This window comes from Dendrobates tinctorius, unplaced genomic scaffold (assembly GCF_039654945.1).
Source record: "Dendrobates tinctorius isolate UK_male_01 unplaced genomic scaffold, ASM3965494v1 ptg000192l, whole genome shotgun sequence".
NCBI lineage: Eukaryota > Metazoa > Chordata > Amphibia > Anura > Dendrobatidae > Dendrobates > Dendrobates tinctorius.
In genome coordinates, this window is record NW_027361859.1 from 4677930 (window position 1) to 4702874 (window position 24945).

At 47.1% G+C, this 24945-nt stretch overlaps 1 protein-coding gene across 1 annotated transcript in view; it reads left to right on the forward strand.

Annotated features, from left to right (window-relative positions):
• The window catches only part of LOC141055951 (uncharacterized), a 192458-nt gene that overhangs the window by 29284 nt on the left and 138229 nt on the right, over positions 1-24945 (forward strand). Inside the window, 1 exon segment of the mRNA XM_073552648.1 lies at positions 10610-11034. Coding sequence (XP_073408749.1) covers positions 10610-11034 — 425 coding nt within the window.

The following is a 24945-nucleotide window of genomic DNA, read 5'->3' on the forward strand; positions in this document are numbered from 1 at the left end:
TATTGCAGATATTTGTATTTAGGGGCATTATAATGACACTTCTATCTTTAAGGGGATCATGTGGAGATTTGCTGCAGAAGACCGGAGAAGATGGAAGTCTGCAGACACGGCTGGTGGTAAGAAAACTCATCATGGGGTCTGGACAAGAAGAAGAAAAGGAGAATGACTCCATAGATGACGTCATTTATAAGGTACCTGGATGTAAATATTATTTGTGATACTGACTAATTCTCATGTTTTTATATGTTAGGAACATTAAAGGGATTGTCCAGGTTTGTGCTGAGTCTGCAGTCATTCTATGTGACTGCAGACTTCTGAATTCTCACAGTGCTCACTGCACGCTGTTAGGATTCTCTTGTGCCAGTAATTTACATACATATGGTCACATGCTGACTAGACATACGTGGCCTCACTCAATGAAAATGAACGGAGCGAGGCCGGGCACGTCTAGTCGGAATGTGGCCAGAAGTATACAAATCACATACTTGTGCTGACATGACTGTACATCGGCAAGGTAGAATCCTAAAAGTGTGCAGTGCATTAGTTGTGAGAATTCAGAAGCCTGCAATGTCAGGATTCAGCTCTGCAGGTTCCAGTAGTCATCACATGGACACTTCACTCATATGCGATTTTCATAGTTATGGTCCTGTGACAACGAGCTTCTCTTCTTGCTTTTCTCAGTTTGTCACTGAACATTGAGAGCATTAGGGAGAGCAGCTCATGGGTACATGGCTGTGTGCAAGTCGCATATGTACTTGGGCGGGGGGGCGCCGAACCGAATTCTTGCCCCGGGTGCCAGAAAGCCTAGATACGCCACTGGTGGTTCTGTCAGGGATTTGTCTCAATCGCAGCTTTTGGAATTTACACCTAAACCCCAAGGTGAGGTAAGCACTCAGCGGAGATTGCAGGATAAATGTAATCCAAACATTCCGATTTTTGGGAGGTAGAATAAACAAATAGACAGCAGTACAAGAGTAGTTCTTATTTTTATCGTTCCGATGTTCACCATGCGGTACAAGTGATAAGACAGATTTATTTTTTGGGTCGGTGCGATTACATCAGGTTTTTATGTTTTGCTGCTATCACATATTAAAAATTATTTTTTATAAATAGACATTTTTTCATCGCCATTTCCTAAGAACTAACTTTTTTTGGGGGAGAATAGAGCTGTATGAGGGTTTATTTTTAGCAGGATGAGTTGCAGCGATACCAGATTTAGGCTATGTATACACGGTGCGGATTCTCCCATGGATTTTTCCGGCGCAGATTTTTCTGAATCTGCAGGTAAAATGACCTGCATTTTACCTGTGGACTTACTGCGGATTTCCTGCGGATTTACTGCAGTTTTTGTGCGGTTTTCCCCTGCGATTTTCCACCTGTGGATTTCTAGAATGGAGCAGGTGGAAAACTGCAGCAAAACCGCACAAAAAGAAGTGACATGCTGCAGTTTTCAATCCGCAGCAAATCTGCGTGGGAAAAAAACGCACCATGTGCACTGCGGATTTTGATTTACCTACACTATAATGGTACTGTACATCACTTGCAGTTCTGCTGCGAATCCGCAGGGCCAAATCCGCTGCAGATCCGCAGCAGAATCCGCACCGTGTGCACATAGCCTTATAGTTTTTTTATGCTTTGCTTTTTTTGCACATTATTCTACAAAACATTAACATTATTCTATTACATTACATTATTAACAAAACATTTTTCTACAAAAAGGAATTTGTTTTTGCAGTTCCATATTCTTAGAGCTGTAACTTTTTGGCTAAATCAGCCACATTAGAGCTTGTTTTTTGTGACACAGTTTGGAGTTTTTATTTATATCTTTTTTATATATGACTTTTTTATCACTTTTTTGTGAGTCAGTATGATGAAAAAGCTAAAAAAAAATTTTTTTACATCGTTCGCCATACGAAATAAATAACATGGTAGTTTTATGGATCTGGTTATTCTGGATGCTGCAATAGCAATTATGTGTACTTTTTTTGTTTATTTTTGTTTTAACACAATGGCTGCGTTTTGATTAACGATACGGCTTTTCGTGATTTTTGTGCTCTGTGTTTTTTTTTACTTTTTTTACGTAACTTTTTTTTTCATTTTCCTCTTAGTCCCACTGTGGGACACACATATTTTTCTTTTGACCACTGGTCTCATACACTACAGTACTCGGGTGCTACAGTGCATAAGACCTGTCAGTGTCTCACTGACACTGCCTGTAAGACACAGCTTATATATGGATCTCACATGCCTCTGTACTCTGGGGTCATCACATTACCTCAGGGTACCATGGTAACCAACGGCACCCTATTCTAATTGCAGGGTTCCGATGGTTCAATAGGTAAAGGATATGGTGAGCGGGAGGACAACAGTTGAGGTAACGGCAGTTCTGGTGAAAGTCAGTGGTTCCTAAGTCCACAAAGTGAATAGCGCCGACAACGGTTGATGCGGTGTATTTTCCAAGAAGGGGTCCTGTGGGCAACAATCTCCAGTCTTCTGGCGGCAGTGGTCCGTCTCCGGTACCTTCCACTGGGCCCTAGTCCATTTACTGCAGTGGCTAACAAGGCTACAGGCCACAGTCCTGTACGAGCCCAACATGGCTCTGCAAATATACTCTGGTGAAATGAGGGCGCAAGTGTCTGTGCAAACAATCGCTGGAATAATCAGGGCGCAAGTGTCAGTCCCGCATGCGGTCACTCCTATAGGGCACGTGTACTGCCTTTCTCTCTGATAGACACGGGCACACTGCACCTTCTCTCTGTAGTCACCGGGCACACTGCACAACTATTTCTCTATCGCTGCATTGGGGGACACAGGAACCATGGGTGTGTGCTGCTGTCACTAAGAGGTTGACATTATGCCGTGAAAAAAATGTTAACTCCGCCTCCGCAGTATGCACCCCTCCGACTGGCTGTAGGACAATCAGTTTATGCTTAGTGTCAGCAGGAGGTGGACAGGGATCTCCCACAGACCCAGGCCTACCTCAATGTGCGTCGTTCCTTTTCAGGTAACAGTTGGAGATATACAAAGTGGATCTGTCACTACTGTACTCCTGCATAGGAGCTTTAAGTACAGCGTGTATTGCCACCCCGTATCCTCATAGTTCCCATAGGCAGGGCCTAAAGACCTAACATAAAAGCATGTTGAGGCGATCGGACCCGATCCTGACCTCCGTCTCCAACCACTCACCCGCCAGAACCTAGTTCCACCCACTGGCTTCCGGCGGGCATATTAACACTCCGGACAGCAGCAACTGAGGTCCACGCCGCTCTCTTACATTGTTCTCGTCATGGCGTGTTCTTTCTGGGAGCAGAATCCAGCTGACCTTCCTGACGACGGGGACACAAGATACCGGTACAGTGAGTTGCTGCGCTGTCACCTTTTTTCCACCGCTCTTACTCCCCTAACCACCAGCATCAGTTAGTGGGACAGTCTATGCCCAAAGGAGAGCGGTCTCGCTCCTCTTCATCTGCTACCATTGTGAAATACTTTGTATGTACCTAATGTTATGGCAGGCTTCCTTCAGGTCAGTCCTCCCCTCTGTGCCTAGACTGCAGTGAACCCACTGTATCACCTACGCAGGAAAGCGGGATCATCCCCTTCCTTTCCTGCCAAAACCACTGTATTATCTCAAGAGGCTGATAGTGCTGCTGTCATGATACCAGTGCTGGGTGACCGGCACTTCTGGGGTTAATGTTCTGATCTCAGTGCAGGCTCTCACCTGCACACCTGGGACCTATTATGGTGGCCTCTCATTGGTTATAGGGGAGGCTTCTTATAGCCTCAGGACGCTCCCATCCCTGTCAGTTATACTTTCGCCCTTGGCATTGTGTGGTGACCCCTGAGTGTGTTAGTGCTGTGTTCTGGTTACTTGATAATCTGTGTATGACTCGGTCTGTTCTCTGGATATCGCTTTGGATTCTGCTTGGTACCTTCTATGTCCGTTTGGTTTTTGATCTCAGCTTGGCCCTGACTGTCCGTTCTGTCTCATCCCTGGTACTGTACTGATATCTTGTGTATGACCTTTGGCTTTGTCTGACCTCACGTCTGTTTATCCCTCCTGTACCTCGCTTGTCTGTATTGTGCTTGACCTCTGCTTTGCCTGATTGAGTTTTGTTCCTCCTTTGAAAGCAGGACGCTAAGCCCCGCCCCTTGCAGTCACATGACCGTTCACATGACCGTGGGTCCTGTGTCGGCTTTCTAAACTTCTACATTCAGGTCCCGTGCATCTTTATTTTCCGGCTGTTCTTGTCCCCAGGGGTCCCTATGGTGAGGGTGAGTCCCTGCTTTGCGGAGGCTGAACGCCGGCGCTGTCAGGACCGTGACATTATAACTGACCAATAAGTTTGTTGGGGTTTTTTTATGCAGAGAGTTATGGATCCCATACAGTCTCTGGCTGACCAGATGAAAAGTCTGAGTCGGATGTTTCAGGGTTTATCTCTGGAGCAGCAAGCTCTGGCTCGTTCTCAGCAGCAGGTTTCTGAGACAGTGCAGGGAGCTCTAGCTGCTGGGTCTCTGGGGGCTGGGGCGAGTGATGTTGTTTTGGTGTCCCCAGAACCACCTATTAAACTGCCTGACTTTATTTCTGGAAACAAAAAGGAGTTCAGGGTGTTCATGGAGGGGTGCAAACTTTTTTTGGTTTGAGACCACGTTCCTCTGGGGACGAAAATCAGAAGGTTGGGGTCGTTATGTCTCTATTAAGAGGGTCCCCACAAGCTTGGGCTTTCTCCCTTCCTCCTACTGCCCCTGAGAGAGTGTCTGTGAATGCATTTTTTGAGGCCCTTGGGCACATATATGATGAGCCGGACCGAGTGCGATTGGCAGATGACATGGTGATGAGTGTCTGTCAGGGGAAACACTCAGATGAGTGGTTTTGTACTGAATTCCGTCGCTGGGCCGCAGAGGTCTCTTGGCACAACGCCGCACTCCAAGGACTCTTTCGCAGAGGCTTGTCCGAGCGGCTGCAGGATGCCTTGGCGTTACATCCCCCACCTAACTCTCTTGAGGACGCCATGAACCAGGCCGTCCGGATGGACCGCAGGTTGCGGGCCAGAGGGGTGATGCAGGTGGAAACTCCATTTTTCCCCAGTGGAAAAGAGACTGCCCCTGAGCTCATGGATGTAGGCGCCCTCTTCCTGAAGGATACGGAGAGGAAACACCGGAAGGACAAGCAGTTATGCTTTTACTGCGGTAAAACGGGACATTGGAAAAGGAAGTGTCCTGATTGCCCGTCTTCAAACCCGGTCGGCGGGAAACGACTAGGTCTGGGTAGTCAACGGGGAGACTGCTCAGACCCTCAGGTACCCTTTTCCTCGTTTTCTAAAGTGTTACTGCCTGTGGAACTGTTTGTGGACGGTAGTTCTTTTTCCTCTACAGCCTTCGTGGACTGCGGGTCATCGATTAATCTCATTGACTCCCAATTGGTCACACACTGCAAGATGGGACAGTTAGGCTCAAGGTTCCGATCAAGGTGATGGCCATTGACTCCTCTCCCCTCACTAAGGGGTGAATTCTCTGTATGTCTGACTTGTTTTCGCTCAGAGTGGGCGCTACTTGTGGAAAACCTAAGTTGTTTTGTGCTGGACAATCTACCTGCAGGGTTGGTGTTGGGCATGCCCTGGTTACAACGCCATAACCCAGTTACTAACTGGAAAACGAGGGAGATTGTTCAATGGGGGTTTAATGATTTTGAGTTATGTGATAAATCCGCACTGCTGGTTGAACCTGTTAAATCTGTGTCTGTATCATCTGTCGAGCTGGAAGGTATTCCGGAATGCCTGAAGGACTTCGAAGATGTATTCTCCGAAAGCGAGGCCGAGACGTTGACGCCAGATAGACCCTTTGACTGCGCTATTGAGCTGGTCCCGAGGGCTAAATTACCTAAAGCCCGTCTGTTTAATTTGTCCGGTCCTGAGCGCTTGGCTATTAAGGAGTACATTGCTGAAAGTCTGCGCAAAGGACACATACGTCCTTCAGTCTCACCTGTGGCGGCAGGTTTCTTTTTTGTAAAGAAAAAAGATAGCGGGTTACGTCCCTGTCTCGACTTCCGGGAGCTTAATCAGATTACTGTATTGAATACGTACCCCATTCCGTTGATTCCCGATTTATGTAACCAACTATCAGGGGCAAAGTGGTTTTCTAAACTGGATCGTTGGGGGGCATATAATTTGATAATGGTCCGAGAGGGGGATGAATGGAAAACCGCGGTCCTCACGACTGAGGGACTATTTGAAAATTTAGTCATGCCATTTGGTCTTACCAACGCCCCCGCCATATTTTAGAATTTCATCAATGTGGTATTCTCGGATCTCATTGGTCGTTTTGTCGTTATCTATTTAGATGATATTTTGATATACTCCCCCGACAAGCACTCTCATTCGGAACATGTTCGAACTGTTCTCCAAAGACTGAGAGAAAATAATCTGTATGCCAAATTGGAGAAATGTGTATTCTGTGTGCAAGAATTGTCTTTTTTGGGGTTAATTGTATCCGGTGAGGGTTTTCGCAGGGACCCCAAGAAGGTGCAGGCCATTGCGGATTGGGTGCAACCCCGAGATCTTAAGGGTCTTCAGCGCTTCTTGGGGTTCGCCAATTATTACCGCAAATTTATCTGGGGGTTTTCGCAAGTGGCCAAACCTCTCACGGATCTAACATGCAAAGGTGCGGATGTGAGAAATTGGTCCTCGCTCACAAAAGAGGCCTTTGCGACGCTGAAAAAATGTTTTATGTCTGCTCCTGTCTTGGTACAGCCAGATCCTTCCAAGCCATTTGTGGTGGAGGTGGACGCCTCCGAGGTGGGGTGGGGGCGGTGTTGTCCCAGGGGCCTGCCACTCTAACCAAACTCAGGCCATGTGCCTTCTTTTCCAGGAAGTTCTCTGCTGCTGAAAGAAATTATGATGTAGGCAATAGAGAGCTTCTTGCGGTCAAGTTGGCGTTTGAGGAATGGAGGCACTTTTTGGAGGGGGCCAGTCACCCGGTTACCGTGATCACTGATCAAAAAAATTTGTCTTACATCGAGTCTGCTAAAAGATTAACGCCCAGACAGGCCCGTTGGTCACTTTTTTTTTTCTTGTTTCCAGTTTACTATTACATTCCATCCAGGGTCAAAGAATGTCAAGGCTGACGCCTTATCTCGTAGTTTTCACCCTGTGTCTGTCCCTGAGCCACCGTCCTCCATTCTTCACCCTGGGGTGGTGTTAGCAGGGATCTCGTCTGAATTGTAACGGGAAATTGAGGGGGCCCAGTCGCTGGCTCCTGCGGCCAAGCCAGGGGGCAAGTTGTTTGTCCCAGAGCAACTTCGCCTTAAACTCTTGCAAGAGTTCCACGAATCCAAGTTGTGTGCTCACCCTGGTATATCAGCCACGCGACTGGCGGTGGCTAGGAACTTCTGGTGGCCTACTCTGGGTTCTGATATAAAGAAATTAATTTCTGGTTGTGGGGTCTGCGCTCGTTCTAAAAGCTCCCATAGCCGGCCGGCGGGGGAGCTGATGCCCTTGGAAGTTCCCGAAAGACCGTGGACCCATCTGTCCATGGATTTTATTACCAATCTTCCCTCTTCCAGGGGTAATACGGTGGTATGGGTAGTGGTGGACAGATTTTCTAAGCAGGCTCATTTTGTACCCCTGTCCGCATTACCTTCTGCTGAGATCTTATCCAGATTGTTTGTGCAGCATGTGGTCCGCTTGCATGGGGTACCCCTGAATGTGGTGTCTGATCGTGGTGTGCAGTTTGTGGCTAAGTTTTGGAATGCTTTCTGCAAAAAATTAGGGATATCTCTGTCCTTTTCGTCTGCATACCATCCTGAGAGTAATGGTCAGACGGAACGCACTAATCAGTCTCTGGAACAGATCCTCAGATGTCTGACTTCTGATAGACAGAATGACTGGTGTGATATACTGCTGAATTTGCCTTCAATAGTCGGGTGAGTCAATCCACTGGTATGTCCCCTTTCTTGATCAACTATGGGTTCAGTCCTCATTTTGGTGAGTTTTCTCGTCTGGATTCGGGGTGCCCTGGGGCTGAGGACTCTGTTCAGCGGTTAAAAGATACATGGGCAGAAGTCCAGCGGCGTATATCTAGGTCTCAAGGCAGGTATAAGTTTTTCGCGGACAGGAAACGAACACCTGGTCTCATGTTTCAGGTGGGAGAGAAAGTTTGGCTTTCCACGCAAAACATTAAGTTAAAGATTCCGTCAGCCAAGTTGGGCCCCAAATTCATTGGCCCGTACAAGATTGTGGGGAAAAATCAACCCAGTAGCGTACAGGCTGTGCCTTCCACCCTCTTTCAAGATCCCTAACGTCTTCCATAGATCTCTACTGAAGCCGTTTGAAGCAGTTCGGGGAGAATCCGAGTCCGCTGCTCCTCTGGTTTCGGTTGAGGGACATGTGGAATATGAGATTGGTCACATCGTAGATTCTAGGTTGGTACGGCGGTCAGTACAGTACCTAGTCCATTGGAAGGGGTATGGGCGGAGGACAGGTCCTGGGTGCCAGCCCGGTTGATGCATGCGGATCGTCTGGTTCTGGCTTTCCATGCTAGGTACCCGGGCAAGCCTGGGGGTCCAGAGGCCCCCTGTTGAGAGGGGGGTACTGTCATGATACTAGTGCTGGGTGACCGGCACTTCTGGGGTTAATGTTCTGATCTCAGTGCAGACTCTCACCTGCACACCTGGGACCTATTATGGTGGCCTCTCATTGGTTCTGGGGAGGCTTCTTATAACCTCAGGAAGCTCCCATCCCCCGTCAGTTATAATTTCGCCCTTGGCATTGTGTGGTGACCCCTGAGTGTGTTAGTGCTGTGTTCTGGTTGCTTGATTCTCTGTGTATGACTTGGTCTATTCTCTGGATATCACTTTGGATTCTGCTTGGTACCTTCTTCGTCCGTTTGTTTTTTTATCTCTGCTTGGCCCTGACTGTCCTGTCTCATCCCTGGTACTGTATTGATATCTTGTGTATGACCTTTGGCTTTGTCTGACCTTCCGTCTGTTTATCCCTCCTGTACCTCGCTTGTCTGTATTGTGCTTGACCTCTGCTTTGCCTGACTCTGAATTTTGTTCCTTCTTTGAAAGCAGGACGCTAAGCCCCGCCCCCTTGCAGTCACATGACCGTTCACATGACCATAGGTCCTGTGCCTGCTTTCTAAACTTCTACATTCAGGTCCCGTGCATCTTTATTTTCCAGCTGTTCTTGTCCCCAGGGGTCCCTACGGTGCGGGTGAGTCCCTGCTTAGTGGAGGCTGTACGCCGGCGCTATCAGGACCCTGACAGCTGCCTTGCATGCCGCCCAGGAGTCATCTTTTGCCTTCGGGGACAATAAGGTGGGCTTCCTCCTTGTCTAAATCCGAGGCCGACCTTACCAAGGTGTCACAGACCGTGGTAACAGTACTTGACAAATTGCTACTTCAGACTCCAGTGACTTCCGGCACACCAAAGGAGTCTTTTTGGGACCTCTAGAGGCCCCGGAATCGGGTGAGGCATTATCAGAGACATCCTAAGAGGAGGGTTCAGAGTACGGACTGGAGCATTCCCAGGACATCAAGGATATGGTCCAGGGCCTCACTGCCGCGGTCAATGAGACTTTTAACATTCAGGACTCCACATTGAAACCCGCTGAGCAGGCTTTTCGTTTAATCGGCACAAGTCCTCCTCCAAATTCTTCACTTCTCACAGAGATTTTGAGAAAGTCCTGGCCAGGGAGAGGGAGAATCCGACCAGGTGCTGTCAGAGAGGAAGTCGCTTCGGGACTCTGTATCCCTTCCCTCTGGAACTCACTGCTAACTGGACAGCCTCGCCTTCGGTGGATCCACCAGTTTCGAGACTAGCTACTAATACAGTTCTTCTGCTCGCCAGTGGGGCAGCGCTTAGGGATCCTAACGACAGGAGAATCCTTGGCAAAATCCGCCTTTGAGGCAGCGGCTGCTTTATTATGTCAGGCCTTTGCTTCAGCCTGGGTGTCTACATTAGTTACAAAATGGGCCAAACAGACAGGGCATTTTGGCCAGGGCTCCACCAACAGAACTTGCAGATCTCACAGACCAGATCTCACAGGCAGGGAGGTATATGGTATCAGCGGCTTTGGACGCCGCGTCTTGCGCAGCTCAATCATCCAGTAATGTGGTAGCCATCCAACGGACCGTCTAGCTAAAAGCCTGGCAAGCTGATTTATCTTCAAAAAAATCCCTTACTCGCCTACCTTTTCAGGGTCCCGCCTCTTTGGTCCAATATTGGACTAAATAATTAAGGATGCGACCGGGGCACAAGCTCCTTTCTCCCTCAGTCCAAGACTCGTCGATACCCCCTGAAAAGAAAGGCCCAACTTTTTCGTTTCTTTCGTCGTACCCCGACGAGGGTCGCTTATGTCCAAGGTTCACAGAGGTTGCAGGCGCCTAAGGATAAAAAGGTTTCCTTTTGAGTCACCCCTTCCTGGCGTGCCCGTAGTTCCCACAGCAAATCTGCCAGGCCGGAGCCAGGCAGATCCTTTTCAGCCTGACGTCCACAGGGATCCCAGCTTTTTTTCCAAGTTAGGGGGCCGTCTTCTCTTCTTCAGAGACATTTGGCTGGGGTTGATAGAAGACTCTTGGGTAAAAGAGGTGTTTTCCACATGTTACAAAATAGATTTCAACTCGCTCCCGCGAGACCGTTTTTTCTTATCCCGGCCTCCAAGAGACGCTTCTCTCGCCCGAGGGTTTTTTGCAGCCATCAACTCTTTCCTCAGCTCAGGAGTCATCATTCCCGTTCCTGAGCAGGAACGTTTCGCAGGTTTTTACTCAAACCTGTTCATGGTGCCAAAAAAGGATGGCTCAGTTCAGCCGATTCTAGACCTCAAGATGCTGAACAAGTGGATTCACCTACGGCGTTTCAGGATTCGTTCGGTGATTGCTTCTATGGAGGAACAGGAATTCCTGTGCTCCATAGATATTCGGGACACCTACCTGCATGTTCCTATTTTTTCGGGGCACCATAAGTTCCTGCGCTTTGCTACCCAGCAGGATCATTTTCAATTTGTGGCCCTACCATTTGGACTGGCAACAGACCCCAGGGTATTTACAAAAGTTATGGCGGCGCTGGTAGCCACTTTAAGAATCAAAGGCATAGTGCTTGTCCCGTATCTCAACGATATTCTCGTCAAGGCACCATCCTTCACTCAGGCTCAGAAAAATATATCAGTGGTCATCGACACCCTGTCCCGGTTTGGGTGGCTTATCGACAGGGAAAAATCCTGTCTTACGCAACCCAACGCCTAAAGTTATTAGGCATACTATTCGACACCAGATATTGGCCCTCTCCCAGATAAAGAACATCAGTCCTTAACTTCAGCCTAATAGAGAATTTACATTAGGCAGGTTCCCAGCAACAAGAATTGCCTTGTCATGGCTCATGGCTATTGAGTACACGTGTTGGCCATTTTATGCACTAAGGCTATGTGCACATGTTGCAAAATTTTTTGCGGATCAGCAGTGTTATTTCCTCGCAGAATTGCACCAAATCCGCAATGTATTGCCCAAGCAATCTTAATTGCACCAAATCCACAATGTATTGCCCAAGCAATGTTAATCAATGGGAATCCAGAATTGGTGTGCACATGCTGCGGAAAATTCAGAGCGGATTCGAAGCATTTTATTTTCAACAGCATATCAAATCTTTTTGCGACTCTGCAGCGTTTCTACACCGATTGACTTCCATTGAGTCAGTCACATCCGCAGCAAAACCGCAGGTGTAAAACGGTTTGCGGATTTGCTGCGGAGTTGCATGCCAAAAACGCTGCAGAAAGGAAGGCGGAAAATGTGTGTGGGCGGAGACTGTGAGTGGAGAATATGTGCATGTCTGTGGGTGTATGTGTGTGTGTGTGTGTGCTGGTGTATGCACATCTGCGTGCGGGTCATGGGTGTGTGTGTGTCTGTCTGCAGGTGTCTGTGTGTGTAGCTAGGCATTGTCTAATGGGACTACTACTCCCATCTGGCTATGCCTGCTGTCACATATCACAGTGACAGCATGAACCGATGATGGGACAGTAGTCTCATCTCCTGGCGACTGTGTTGAATTGTAAAACAAAGAAAATAAATATTCATACTCACCAAACACCTAATCCCTGACGCCCTCATCTCCTGCAAAAAAATAAATAAACCAACATATACTTACCTTTCTGCCGTAGTCCATTTAATAACGCGTGTCCCACAATGATCTCACGTGTAGAACAGTCACTTCGGGAGAGGCGACTGTTCTATAGGGCCTCCGGTGATACACTGACAGGAGGTAATCCTCCCACAGTGTATCGATCCGCCACCGAGTTCACCGGAGTTCGTGCTGTCACTTGCGGCACCGCTGCAAGAGAAAATTCTTATGCAGCGGAGCCGTAAACTGAGAGCATGAATTCCGGGGAACTCTCAGTGATGCACTGCAGGAGTGATTATCTCCTGTAAGTGTATGACAGGAGGCCTGGTAGAGCAGTCACATCTCTTCTACATGTGAGATCGTTGTGGGACACTCTTTATTAAATGGATTACGGCGGACAGGGAGTATTTATGTTGGTTTATTATTTTATTTTTGTTGCAGAAGATCGAGGGAGTTGGGGATTAGGCAATGCAGTAAGTATGGTAAATTAAGATTACGCTGAGCACCGCAGCGATCGGGTGTCAGCTGTATGTGACAGCTGACATCCTTAGCAACGCCCACGATCGGTGCTAACATCAGTCGTGGGCATTTAACCCCTCTGATGCCGCTGTCTGTAGTGACAGCGACATCGCGGGGCATCGCGCAGGGAGGGGGCTCACTGCTTACTTCCATCAGGACAACGTTATCCTGATGGACTCCATGGAGACCCCTGGCCGCAAGATGGCCTTATTGTGCATCTTGAAACAGCCACACCGCTAGAGTTCAGCGCATCACAGCAATGGATGTGCCGAGGCTCCGGGCTTACAGAAAATGTCGAAGGAGCCCCCCCGCACCACAAGCACTGCCTGAACCTGCCGCACTAATCTGGGATGGGAGTCATATCATCACCGGACCACCGAACACCCCCTGTGACCACGCTCCACCAGCGCTGCCAATCCTCCCCCCGGTAAGCTGAATCTGGACTGTAAGACGGACCCCCATTTTAATTTTTTCCCCTATTTTCCTTCTAAAAGTTTGGGGTATGTCTTATGGTCTGGTGCATCTTATAGTCTGAAAAATATGGTAGATGTTGTATTGATCATCTTACACCACTGAGCCAGACTAGGGGGCAGCTATAGATCCATGTACTCTAATAAAAAGTTACACATATCAGTATACCATTATCATGTAGCCACTTCTCATTGTCAAGAAGACCCCATTAGGATTATCTCAGGAGTAACAAGGACTCGAGGTCAGACTAGTTTAGACATGTCCATCATTTCAGTCTAAAAGGTTCAAATACTGGTACAGGAAAATATTACTTGTATAGGATCTGCTCTCCTGGCATTTCTTATATTGTGATGACTTTGTGAGGGTGCATTGATGCACAATGTATAAAGTAGGAGGCTTATTGTTAGCTGCAGGGGAGATGATTACCTGGTATTCCAGAACTTCTTTTCATTCTACTTTATATAGGATGGGTGTCCTCCATCTAACATAATCCTTCTCGTGCTTGGTATATTTTGCTCAGTTTTGCTCCTTAACTAATGAGAGCACTGATACCAACACGCAGGACTATACAGAGAGAGAGTCAATGGATGCAAAATGGCTGTCGTCTGTCATACACTTTGCTACTCTCCCCTATGAAGATGTATTTTGATTTATGGATTCAGAAATATAAGTAGAGTTTTTTGCTATTTGGTGAGTGCTGCTTTTTCCTTCCACTATTGTAACATAGAAACATACTTAGCAAGGCTCATAAAAGGCATTTGTCCATCCAGTTCAGCCTATATTCCATCAGAATAAATCCCCAGATCTACATCCTTCTAAAGAACCTAATAACTGTAAGATACAATATTGTTACGCTCCAGGAAGACATCCAGGCCTCTCTTGAACCCCTCGACTGAGTTTGCCATCACCACCTCCTCAGGCAAGGAATTTCAGATTCTCACTGCCCTAACAGTAAAGAACCCTCTTCTACAGTGGGTACGGAAAGTATTCAGACCCCTTAAAATTTTTCACTCTTTCTTTCATTGCAGCCATTTGGTAATTTCAAAAAGGTTCATTATTTTCTCATTAATGTACACTCTTGGTCATAAGTATTCAGACCCTTTGCTCAGTATTGAGTAGAAGCTCCCTTTTGGGCAAGTACAGCCATGAGTCTTCTTGGGAATGATGCAACAAGTTTTTCACACCTGGATTTGGGGATCCCCTGCCATTCTTCCTTGCAGATCCTCTCCAGTTCCGTCAGGTTGGATGGTGAACATTGGTGGACAGCCATTTTCAGGTCTCTCCAGAGATGCTCAATTGGGTTTAGGTCAGGGCTGTGGCTGGGCCAGTCAAGGATGGTCAGAGTTTTTCTGAAGAGGTTCCTTTGTTATTTTAGATTTGTGCTTATGGTCATTGTCTTGTTGGAAGAGGAACCTTCGGCCAAGTCTGAGGTCCAGAGCACTCTGGAAGAGGTTTTCATCCAGGATATCTCTGTGCTTGGCCGCATTCATGTTTCCTTCAATTGTAACCAGTTGTCCTGTCCCTGCTGCAGAAAAATACCCCCATAGTATGATGCTGCCACCATCATGTTTCACTCTTGGGATTGTATTGGGCAGGTGATGAGCAGTGCTTGGTTTTCTCCACCCATACCGCTTAGAATTATCACCAAAAAGTTCTATCTTCATCTTATCACACCAGAGAATCTTATTTCTCATAGTCTGGGAGTCTTTCATGTGTTTTTTTTAGCAAACTCTATGTGGGCTTTCATATGTCTTGCACTGAGGAGAGACTTCCGTCTGGCTACTCTGCAATAAAGGCCCGACTGGTGGAAGGCTGCAGTGATATTTGACTTTCTGGAACTTTCTCTCATTTCCCTACTGCATCTGTGGAGCTCAGCCATAGTGATCTTCTGGTTCTTCTTTACCTCCCTCACCAAGGCTCTTCTCCCACAATTGCTCAGTTTGGCTGCACGGCCAGGTCTAGGAAGACTTCTGGTGGTCCCAAACTTCTTCCTTTTAAGGATTATGGAGGCCACTGTGCCCTTAGGAACCTTGAGTACTACAGAAATTCTTTTGTAACCTTGGCCAGATCTGTGCCTTGCCACAATTGTCTCTGAGCTCCTTGGCCAGTTTCTTTGACCTCATGATTCTGTCATTTTGGCTGACACGCACTGTGAGCTGTGAGCTCTTATATAGACTGGTGTGTGCCTTTACAAATCAAATCTTAATATAAACTTGGCACACACACGTGGAATCCAATGCAAATAGTGATTTAATAAGGTACAGTACATACAAATGACGTTTCGGTCTGTATGACCTTCATCAATGTACTAAAAATAAAAGCGTATATAAGTATCAAATAAATCAAGCATATATACAGGTTATACAACACTTGGTTAAGTCAGGACAGAGAGTATGATTAACATGATTCATATACAGAAATCATTATGGCTATTCCCTTAATGTATGAAATAAATATATGCAAAGGTTGTACAAGACATAATAAAGTCTGGGTATCAAATATGGTTTCCATGGTATATATGCAAAAAACTTGTGCAGCATTATAGCTAGTAGCATACTATATTAGACACAGAGTCACAACAATCCAAAGTGCAAGAAACGGTTAATGAGAGAGGCACATACCCCTAAGAAAACACTGTGGTTCCTATTGTCAGGGCAATAAAAGGAGAATTCTATGGAAAAGAAAGAGGTGGTGACGTCATGATAGGTGAATACCATTATATGGGTGGTGAGGAAAAGTATATGCAATGCCAACATGCCGTAGTTAATATAAGGGAACGGCTTGGGGCCCGTTTGCTGTAATTACAATATAGTCGCCATTAACAGCGTAAACATAAAGTGGACGCCTATCATAAAGGTAGAAATTAGAGATGTCTGGTATATCTTACCCTTTGAAGGTGTGTTGTACAACCTTTGCATATATTTGATTTATTTCATGCATTAAGCGAATAGCCATAATGGTTTCTGTATATGAATCATGTTAATCATACTCTCTGTCCTGACTTAACCATGTGTTGTACAACCTGTATATATGCTTGATTTATTTGATACTTATATACACTTTTATTTTTAGTACATTGATGAAGGTCATACAGACCGAAACGTCATTTGTATGTACTGTACCTTATTAAATCACTATTTGCATTGGATTCCACGTGTGTGTGCCAAGTTTATATTAAGATTTGTCACGGATTGGGGATCCTACTTGTGCACCACAATTTGAGAGTTGTGCCATCGGTCTGCTCTTACCTTTAGGCTGTGTGCCCACGATGCGATTTTTAAGCGTTTTTGCAGCGATTTTCGGCGCGAAAATGCTGCGAAAACGTTTAAACAACTCGTACAGAACGCCCCCCATGCATTCCTATGGCATTCCGCACATGCTGTGCTAATGCTGCGCTTTTTTCCGCGGCGGAATCGCATCACGGAAAAAAACGCAGCATGCTCCTTCTTTTGTGCGGAATCTGCACCCATAGGAATGCATGAGAACCGCTTACTTCCCGCATGTGGCTATGCCCACCATGCGCAAAGTTAAGCTTCTCATGTGCGGATGGTACCCACGGTGTGGAGGAGAGGAGACTGTCCTCAAGGCCCTGGGTACCATACTGCTGTAAAAAAAAAAAGAATAAAAAATAAAAAATCGGGGTATATTTACCTTCTGGCGTCACGAGCAGCCGTCCTGGGCCACAGCGTTCCCAGTAATGCCTTGCGAGACCTGTGATGACATAGTCTCGCGTTACTCTAGCGGTCTCGTGAGATCACTATAGCAACGCAAGACCAACGTCATCACAGGTCTCGCAAGGCATCGCTGGGAAGGGGAGCGTCGCTGAGACTGCGCGGGACTTCGGAAGGTAAATATACCCCGATTTTTTTATTTTTTTATCATTTTTAACATTTTATCTTTTACTATTGATGCTGCATAGGCGGCCTCAATAGTAAAAAGCTGCTCACACTTGTCAAGCACTATGTTTGACGAGTGTGACCAACCTGTCAATCACTTTCCAAGCGATGCTTCAAATCGCTTGGAAAGTGCTTCAATTTCGCACACGAAAATCGCGGCAAAAACGCGAACATAATCGCGGTAAAATCGCGCGGAAATAACGTGCGTTTTCTGGGAAGGAGTCCGGTTTTGAGTGTCCAGTTTAAAACGCTACGTGGGCACATAGCCTTACAAACCAAGTCCTATCAGTTTAATTAAATACAGCTGGACTCCTGTGAATTAGTAGAACCATCTCAAGGAGGATCACAAGGAAATGGACAGCATGTGACTTAAATGAGTGTCTGAGCAAAGGGTCTGAATACTTATGACCATATGATATTTCATTTTTTTTTAATAAATTTGCAAAATTTATCCAGATCCATCTGTAGCAGAATACTATCTTCTCTTGTATTGACTGCTTTACATAGTTTTGTATCATCTGCAAATATCGATATTTTACTGTGTAAACCTTCTACCAGATCGTTAATAAATATGTTGAAGAGAATAGCTCCCAACATGACACCTGCGGTACCCCACTGGTCACAGCGACCCAGTTAGAAAATATACCATGTATAACCACCCTGTCATGATCCATGCTGGATCAGGACTGAGATAAAGCACAGGTAACCTTTTTTTTTCTGTGCTTAGGTTTGGTTTTTGCCCCCGGTGGCCATTAGGATTATTGCACTGTGGTGTCTTTTGTTCTAAATTTGCCCCCCGGTGGTGGTGAGCGTCATTGCCCTCTGTTTCTTTAGTTAAGTGCACATGTTTATAATGCAGGTGTGATTGCTGGCTCTGCTATAAAAGAGTCACAGGTGTTGCAATCAGCGTTGGTGATAGTATTCATTTCCAACCATCCCTGGTGGAGGAAGGAGCTGGAGAGAGCTCCTTGCAGCACGGTCAGAGCCCTGGTGTGGAAGGAGTCAGAGGGGATTTCCTTGCAGCCCTGACAGAGCTTGGTGGCAGCGTTTCAGCAGGAGAGCTGCATTCTGATGGTGGACTCTGTTGCCAGGAGCAAGTGCAACAGAGTAAAGCTAAGTGGTGTTCCCTGTTTGTGCCTTTCCTTTTTGTTGTTTCAGTGCAGTGGTGGGATTAGTCTCTGCACCGGCCATTTCACTAGAAAGGGGTAGGCGCAGGGCGAGCTAGGGTTTAAAGGTATCCTGAGCGGCGCCCGGTGCGGAACCGGCCTAGGGATCGGTAGGAGTGTAGTGACACTGACTCAGGGGAGTGCAGGAGGTCTCCACATCCCCGCTCCCTATTGCAGGGCCCACCATTGTAATTGTTTCCCCTTATTATTTAAATTCACCCTGCTGGAGGCGGTGTATCCGGTTTTACGTGTATTTCTGAAATTCGCCTGCTGGAAGCGGTGTATACGGCTGCACGTCTTATTATTTAAATTCGCCTTACTGGAGACGGGGTATCCAGGGTTGCGTGTGTCCTATAAATTCGCCCTGCTGTAGGCGGTGTGTCCAGTCACGCATAACCATTACACACCCTCTGCTTTCTATCACTAAGCCAGTTACTTACCTATTTACACATATTTTCCCCCAGACCCAGCATTCTCATTTTGTGTACCAACCTCTTGTGTATAAAGTGCTCTCAGTGAGAGAAACAAAATAGGAATCTTATGGGTATGATACCTTTTAATGGCTAACAAATAATAGTGAATGATGTTACAAAGCAAGCTTTCGGGACTGCTTACATCAGGCTGATATAGCAAAGTATTTGAAGAAACTTTATTTATATACAGTTTAAAGCACATGCTGGTGTGATACATGGACATTTCAATAACAATGAGCTTGAAGAGAGAATCCTTGATTGGGTAAGATTACATCAGTGGTGTGAAAGTTCTGTGAGATCAAAGGGCTACTTGGAGGAAATAACTCAGATATGGTAATGGGCCATAAAACCTTCTGACAAATTGAGTCCTGTGTGAATAGAATCAAAGATTGTAATGAATTTGTATTCCCACACCCTCTGATGTTTCTGTGATTTAAAATTGCCTTTTAAAATGACAACTTTCATATTGCCTATGTTGTGTCCCGGATCACAGAAATGTTTAGCCACAGGTAAATGGGGTTTTTTGTCTGTAATTGTATGGCAATGAGACCTCATCCTTGCTCTCAGTCTCTGTCCTGTTTCTCCAACATAGAGGCCACCCACAGGACATATATTGCATAGAGTTAAATACACCACATTGGAAGAGGAACATGTGAATTTCATGGGGATCTTATAGTCCTGCTGTGTGTTGGGAATTTGGATTTTGTCTTTGGTCTCTATATGAATGCAGGTTTTGCATCTTCTCCCATTGCAAGGATATGGTCTTCTTGGTGAATCTGAGGGCATTGAACTTCGAATAATGATGTTTCTTAGATTGGGAGGTTGTCTGTAACATAGCAAGGGGGGGGGTCTTTGAATAGTGTTTTTACCCGGTCATCCTTGTGTAGGATATGGTGAAGATTCTTAGCCATTTTTCTCAGTATTTCAAGCTGTGGGTTGTAGGTCACTACCAGAGGTACACGATGATTTTCCTCTTTTTTTTCTGTATTGAAGTACTTGACTTCTAGGGATTCTTGTAGCCCTAACGATCTGATCATCAATGGAGGTGGGATTGTAACCTTGATTTAAAAATGACATTTTGAGCTGGGTTAGGAGTTCATCCCTGTCCTTGGAACTGGAACAGATATGGTTATATCTGAGGGCCTGGCTGTAGACAATGGACTTTTTAATGTGTTTAGGATGGAAGCTGTCCCATTTGATGTATGTGGGACTGTCAATTGGTTTTCGATACACTGCTGTTTGGAATGAACCATTTTGGATTTTTATGGTGGTGTCTAGGAAGTTGATTTTTGTTTTTGAGTGGTCTAATGTGAAGTTTATGGTTGGATGAAATTAGTTGAATTTGTCATGGAAATTTAGAAGTTCTTGTTCAGACTCAGTCCAGATCATTAAGATGTCATTGATGTAACGATGAAACTCCACAGACTTCGACTGAAAGCAGGATTACATTCCAGCACCAGTCAAGGCCCTCCTAAACACTACAGCATGGGGCAAAACCACCAGAAGGACACAGGTACAGTCAGCTGTGTTATTAATCTGTCACCTTACAAACCCACATTGTACACATGCGGCTCCGCTCCGTACACCTCGTACACACGCGGCTCCGCTCCGTACACCTCGTACACACACGGCTCCGCTCCGTACACCTCGTACACACACGGCTCCGCTCCGTACACCTCGTAAACACATGGCTCCGCTCCGTACACCTCGTACACTCACGGCTCCACTCCGTACACCTCGTACACACACGGCTCTGCTCCGTACACCTCGTACACACACGGCTCCTCTCCATACACCTCGTACACACACAGCTTCGCTCCGTACACCTCGTACACACGCGGATCCGCTCCGTACACCTCGTACACAAGCGGCTCCGCTCCATACACCTCGTACACACATGGCTCTGCTCCGTACACCTCGTAGACACACGGCTCTGCTCCGTACACCTGGTACACACACAGCTCCGCTCCGTACACCTCGTACACACACGGATCTGCTCCGTACACCTCGTACACACAAGGCTCCGCTCCATACACCTTGTTCACACATGGCTCTGCTCTGTACACCTCGTACACATGCGGCTCCGCTCCATACACCTTGTTCACACATGACTCTGCTCCGTACACCTCGTACACACACGGCTCTGCTCTGTACCCCTCGTACACACACAGCTCCGCTCCGTACACCTCGAATAACTGCGGCTCTGCTCCATATAGATCATACACACACGGCTCCGCTCTGTGCACCTCGTACACACACGGCTCCTCTCCATACTCCTCGTACACACATGGCTCTGCTCCGTACACCTCGTACACACGCGGCTCCGCTCCGTACACCTTGTACACACGCGGCTCCGCTCTGTACACCTCGTACACACACGCGGCTCCGCTCTGTACACCTCATACATACAAGGCTCCTCTCTATACACCTTGTACACACACGGCTCCGCTCCGTACATCTCGTACATACACGGCTCCTCTCAGTACACCTCGTACACATGGCTCCGGTCCGTACACCTTGTACACACACAGCTCCGTACACCTTGTACACACACGGCTCCGCGCCGTACACCTCGTACACACACGGCTCTGCTACATCCCCCCTGTAAACCCCTCCTGACCCCACACATAAACTTCCCCTCATCCAGCACCATGACAACCAGCACAGCAGAGTCCTGCATACACTGAGGCCCTGATCATGTGACCCCTGATTCCTCCCCTCCTGTGACCTCATCCCAGGTCCTGTGCGCACAGAGCAGCCATATATGTGGAGTGCGGCTCTGCAGGTGGAGGTAGGTGCTGGAGCCCCGTTATTCTTTCTCAGGATTAGCCGCTGGTCACACTCGGCCATTTTTCCTCCCCATATAATAAATGCTCTTTACCATCTCTGTGCTGTTCCGTTCTCCATGTTTCCCCCCTGAATACACACGTTCTCCCCCGTTGCTGGTCGCTGGGGTCTGACCTGTGTATATAGTGTGCGGCTCTGCAGGTGGAGGGCTGTGGGATTATTATTAGTTATGATTAGAGCCCCATTGATTCCTGGCTGCTGCACATGAGGACGGGTTACATACAATCTAGCGTGTGTGTGTGTATATATATATATATATGTGAGTGTGCAAGTATATATGTGTATATATATACAGTATATATACTGTGAGGGGTTGGCAGGCTTACCTGCTCCTCGAGGTATATACTAAGGCACACGGGTGGTTAAGACTCTCAGTGGTTTATTGCCTCATAAACCAAAAAAAAACAAAACAGTAACAGAAAAACAGCCTGTCCGGCTCAAATGATGATAAACAGTTCATACACCGAGAAAAAAAAAGGCTGTCTGGACATTTAATTCCCCTCCACTCACCCCCTGTAGGTGGAGATATGGTGGGTAGGCATTCCGCCCATCTGACCTACCCACCATGAAAGCCATGACCATATAGCCACTGGATTGCTCTCAGCACATATCATGCTGGAGAAAACCCTTATGGCTTTCACATCACACAGGACAGCAATCTGTGTGACACATATCTCCTCTCATGTACGACACCAGTGACCCTGTCACAATACGCTGCTCAAAAAAATAAAGGGAACCCTAAAAGTGCACATTCTAGATATCACTGAATGAAATACTCCTGGTAATGGTCCTGTTGTGTTAGGGACAGCGGAACGCACCAAAAATAAATAATAGGTGCTTTCGCCGTGCGGTAGATGTAAAGACCGCTGCTGGATAATGGCAGACTCGCCAGGAGGCGGAGTACTGCGCTTGGGTTAGCGTCACCCGAGGTGCTAGGAGCGGCTCTGTTTAAGGCACGGAGACACCCTAGAGTAAATTAGGAATAGGCGCTGGGCCTGTTCACTTCACAGGGCCAGCCGGCGTGTGGCGTTGCAGCTGTGAACGCCAACAGGTGCTGCAGAGCGCAGCGCGGCGGTAACTACAGCCGCTAACGACGGTGCCGAGGAACCGGACACCGTCGGACACTAGTGATAGGCGCGGTGAGCACAGTGGCGCATAGCTTGCCACTACCTGGCACTGACTAGAACAGACACTCTGTCCACATTCGTATTATCAGAGGGTAGGGGTTTCCAATGAGTCAGTCACCATACACATGCATCCGTCACCATACATACATAGCAGATAAGACTACACTAGCGCATGGCCGAGCCGCCATGCGGGCTTTTTATAGCCATGGGCTTCCGGGACCTTCCAGTCCCTTGAGAAGGACCAATCAGATCCGTGACAGGACCTGATCACGTGACCCCTGCTCTCCACTGAGAGGTCATCTTGCGGGCATGCCCAGTAGCACTGCGAGAGGACTTAGCCTCTGGAGCGATTCCCTGCAAAGTAGGTTGCGCTACCATTGCTGGACCAGAGGTGTCAGCAACATCCAGACCCAGAGAGCAGGTCTGAGCAGAACGCCTGGATCGCCGAGATTGCTGTGCAGGTCCCCGAGTGGTCCGAGGGGAATGGGAGACCGCCGGATGTACGGCTCTGGATTCCTGTTGTGCAGACTCAGAAATCCGACGCCTAACATGTTGAGGCGGCAGATGTTCTCCTGAGGGATCTCTGTTATGAATGAGTCACCGAGGAAGAACAACAAAAAGCTAAGTCCCAGAAAACCAGAGAGGTTGATCACTATGCAGATTGCAGATCCTTGATCTTAACCACACAACTAACAGTAGCAGTGGAGCGTTCCTACGTTGTTCCTAGACGCCTCGTCACCGCCGGAGGATTACATAAACCTAAAGCAAGAAAAGGGAAAACTAACTGCCCCAGAGCAGACCCCAAAGGAAAAGACAGCCCCCACACATGTATTGACGGTGAAGCAAGATGAAAACACAGGCAGGAAAATAGACTGAGCAAACGATGGGGCCCGACTAACTAGAAAGGACAGGAAAGGAAAGCCACAATCTGCCAAAAAACCCTACCAAAAATAATGTCCAACACGTCTGATAGCAAAATTAACCCTGAAGTCACTAGACTTCTCCCACTATATCAGCACTCTGACATATTCTGAAACAGAGCAAAAAAGAGGCCAATCTAATAAGGGACAAAAAGGCAAATTGACAAATACAGATAAATAGGAGTGGAAGTTCAGCACAGCCCCAGCAGGGGCAAGCTGACCACACAAGAAACTGAATTGACCAACAAGTGCAAGTGCAAGTGTGAACATTAGCAAAAAACAAACTTAACTTAAGAAGACTGGAAGAGAGCTGAAGTCCAAGACCTGAGAAGCAGACTGAATCACCAGCAGCAGGATAGGGCGTCGGCTGTCTTATATCCAGTCTGATACTCCAGAGATCCAATCGTTATCCTTCTCATCAGGTGGCAGATCACTACCACTTTAACCAACTTCGCTACCTCCTGTCACCTCCAGAGGGAGAACGGAAGGAGAACTCTCAACTGGAGGAGCAGAAAATGAGCTCATAACAGATCTCCCAGAACTGGATTAAAGCATCAGTCAACTGGATAGTGTGTGGTGCAATGTGGCGTTGGTTTATGGAATGAGACATGATGTCCCTGATGTGCTCAATCGGATTCAGGTCTGGAGAACGGTTTTGCCAGTCCATAGCATCAGTGCCTTCATCTTGCAGGAACTGCTGACACACTTCAGCCACATGCATCAGTAGAAACCCAGGGCCCATTGTACCTGCATATTTTCTCACAATGGGTCTAAGGATCACATCCTGGTACATATTGGGAGTAAGGGTACATCTGACTAGTACATGGAGGGCTGTGTGACCCTCCAAAGAAATGCTTCCCCACACCATTACTGACCAACAGCCGAACTGGTCATACTGGAGGATGTTACAGGCAGAACAGCATTCTCCACACTCGTTAGTCATGACTCATGTCTGTCATTTGCTCAGTGTGAACCTGCTCTCATTTGTGAAGGAGTCCTGAGGAGACAATTTGCATATTCCCAGTGCATTCTGGGATAAGTGCAGAGTCTCCGCGAGCTCAAAGAACACTGGATTTTGGCCGTTGAAGCTAGAAGGAGGATATCGGTAAACCGCGCGCCGGGTACGTTTTTCACCGCTTTCGTATATCATTAACAATAATTACATGGAAGAGGACAGGAGCCATTTGTTGAGCTGCATTTCTTGCTACATGTTCACAGTCTTACCAGTGGAAAAGCCAAACGTGACATGCCAGAAATGCAAGCTTGGAGGAAAAGTTGCAAAATCTAAAAGAGAGGTTAGCTGCATTGAAGATCATTAAGGAGGTGAAGAGTTCTTAGACAGAGCAGAATTATCTCTTCATGTTACAGAAATTCGAAGTGCACCTGAAGAAACAGAGGAATGGAAGCATGTGACCCAGAG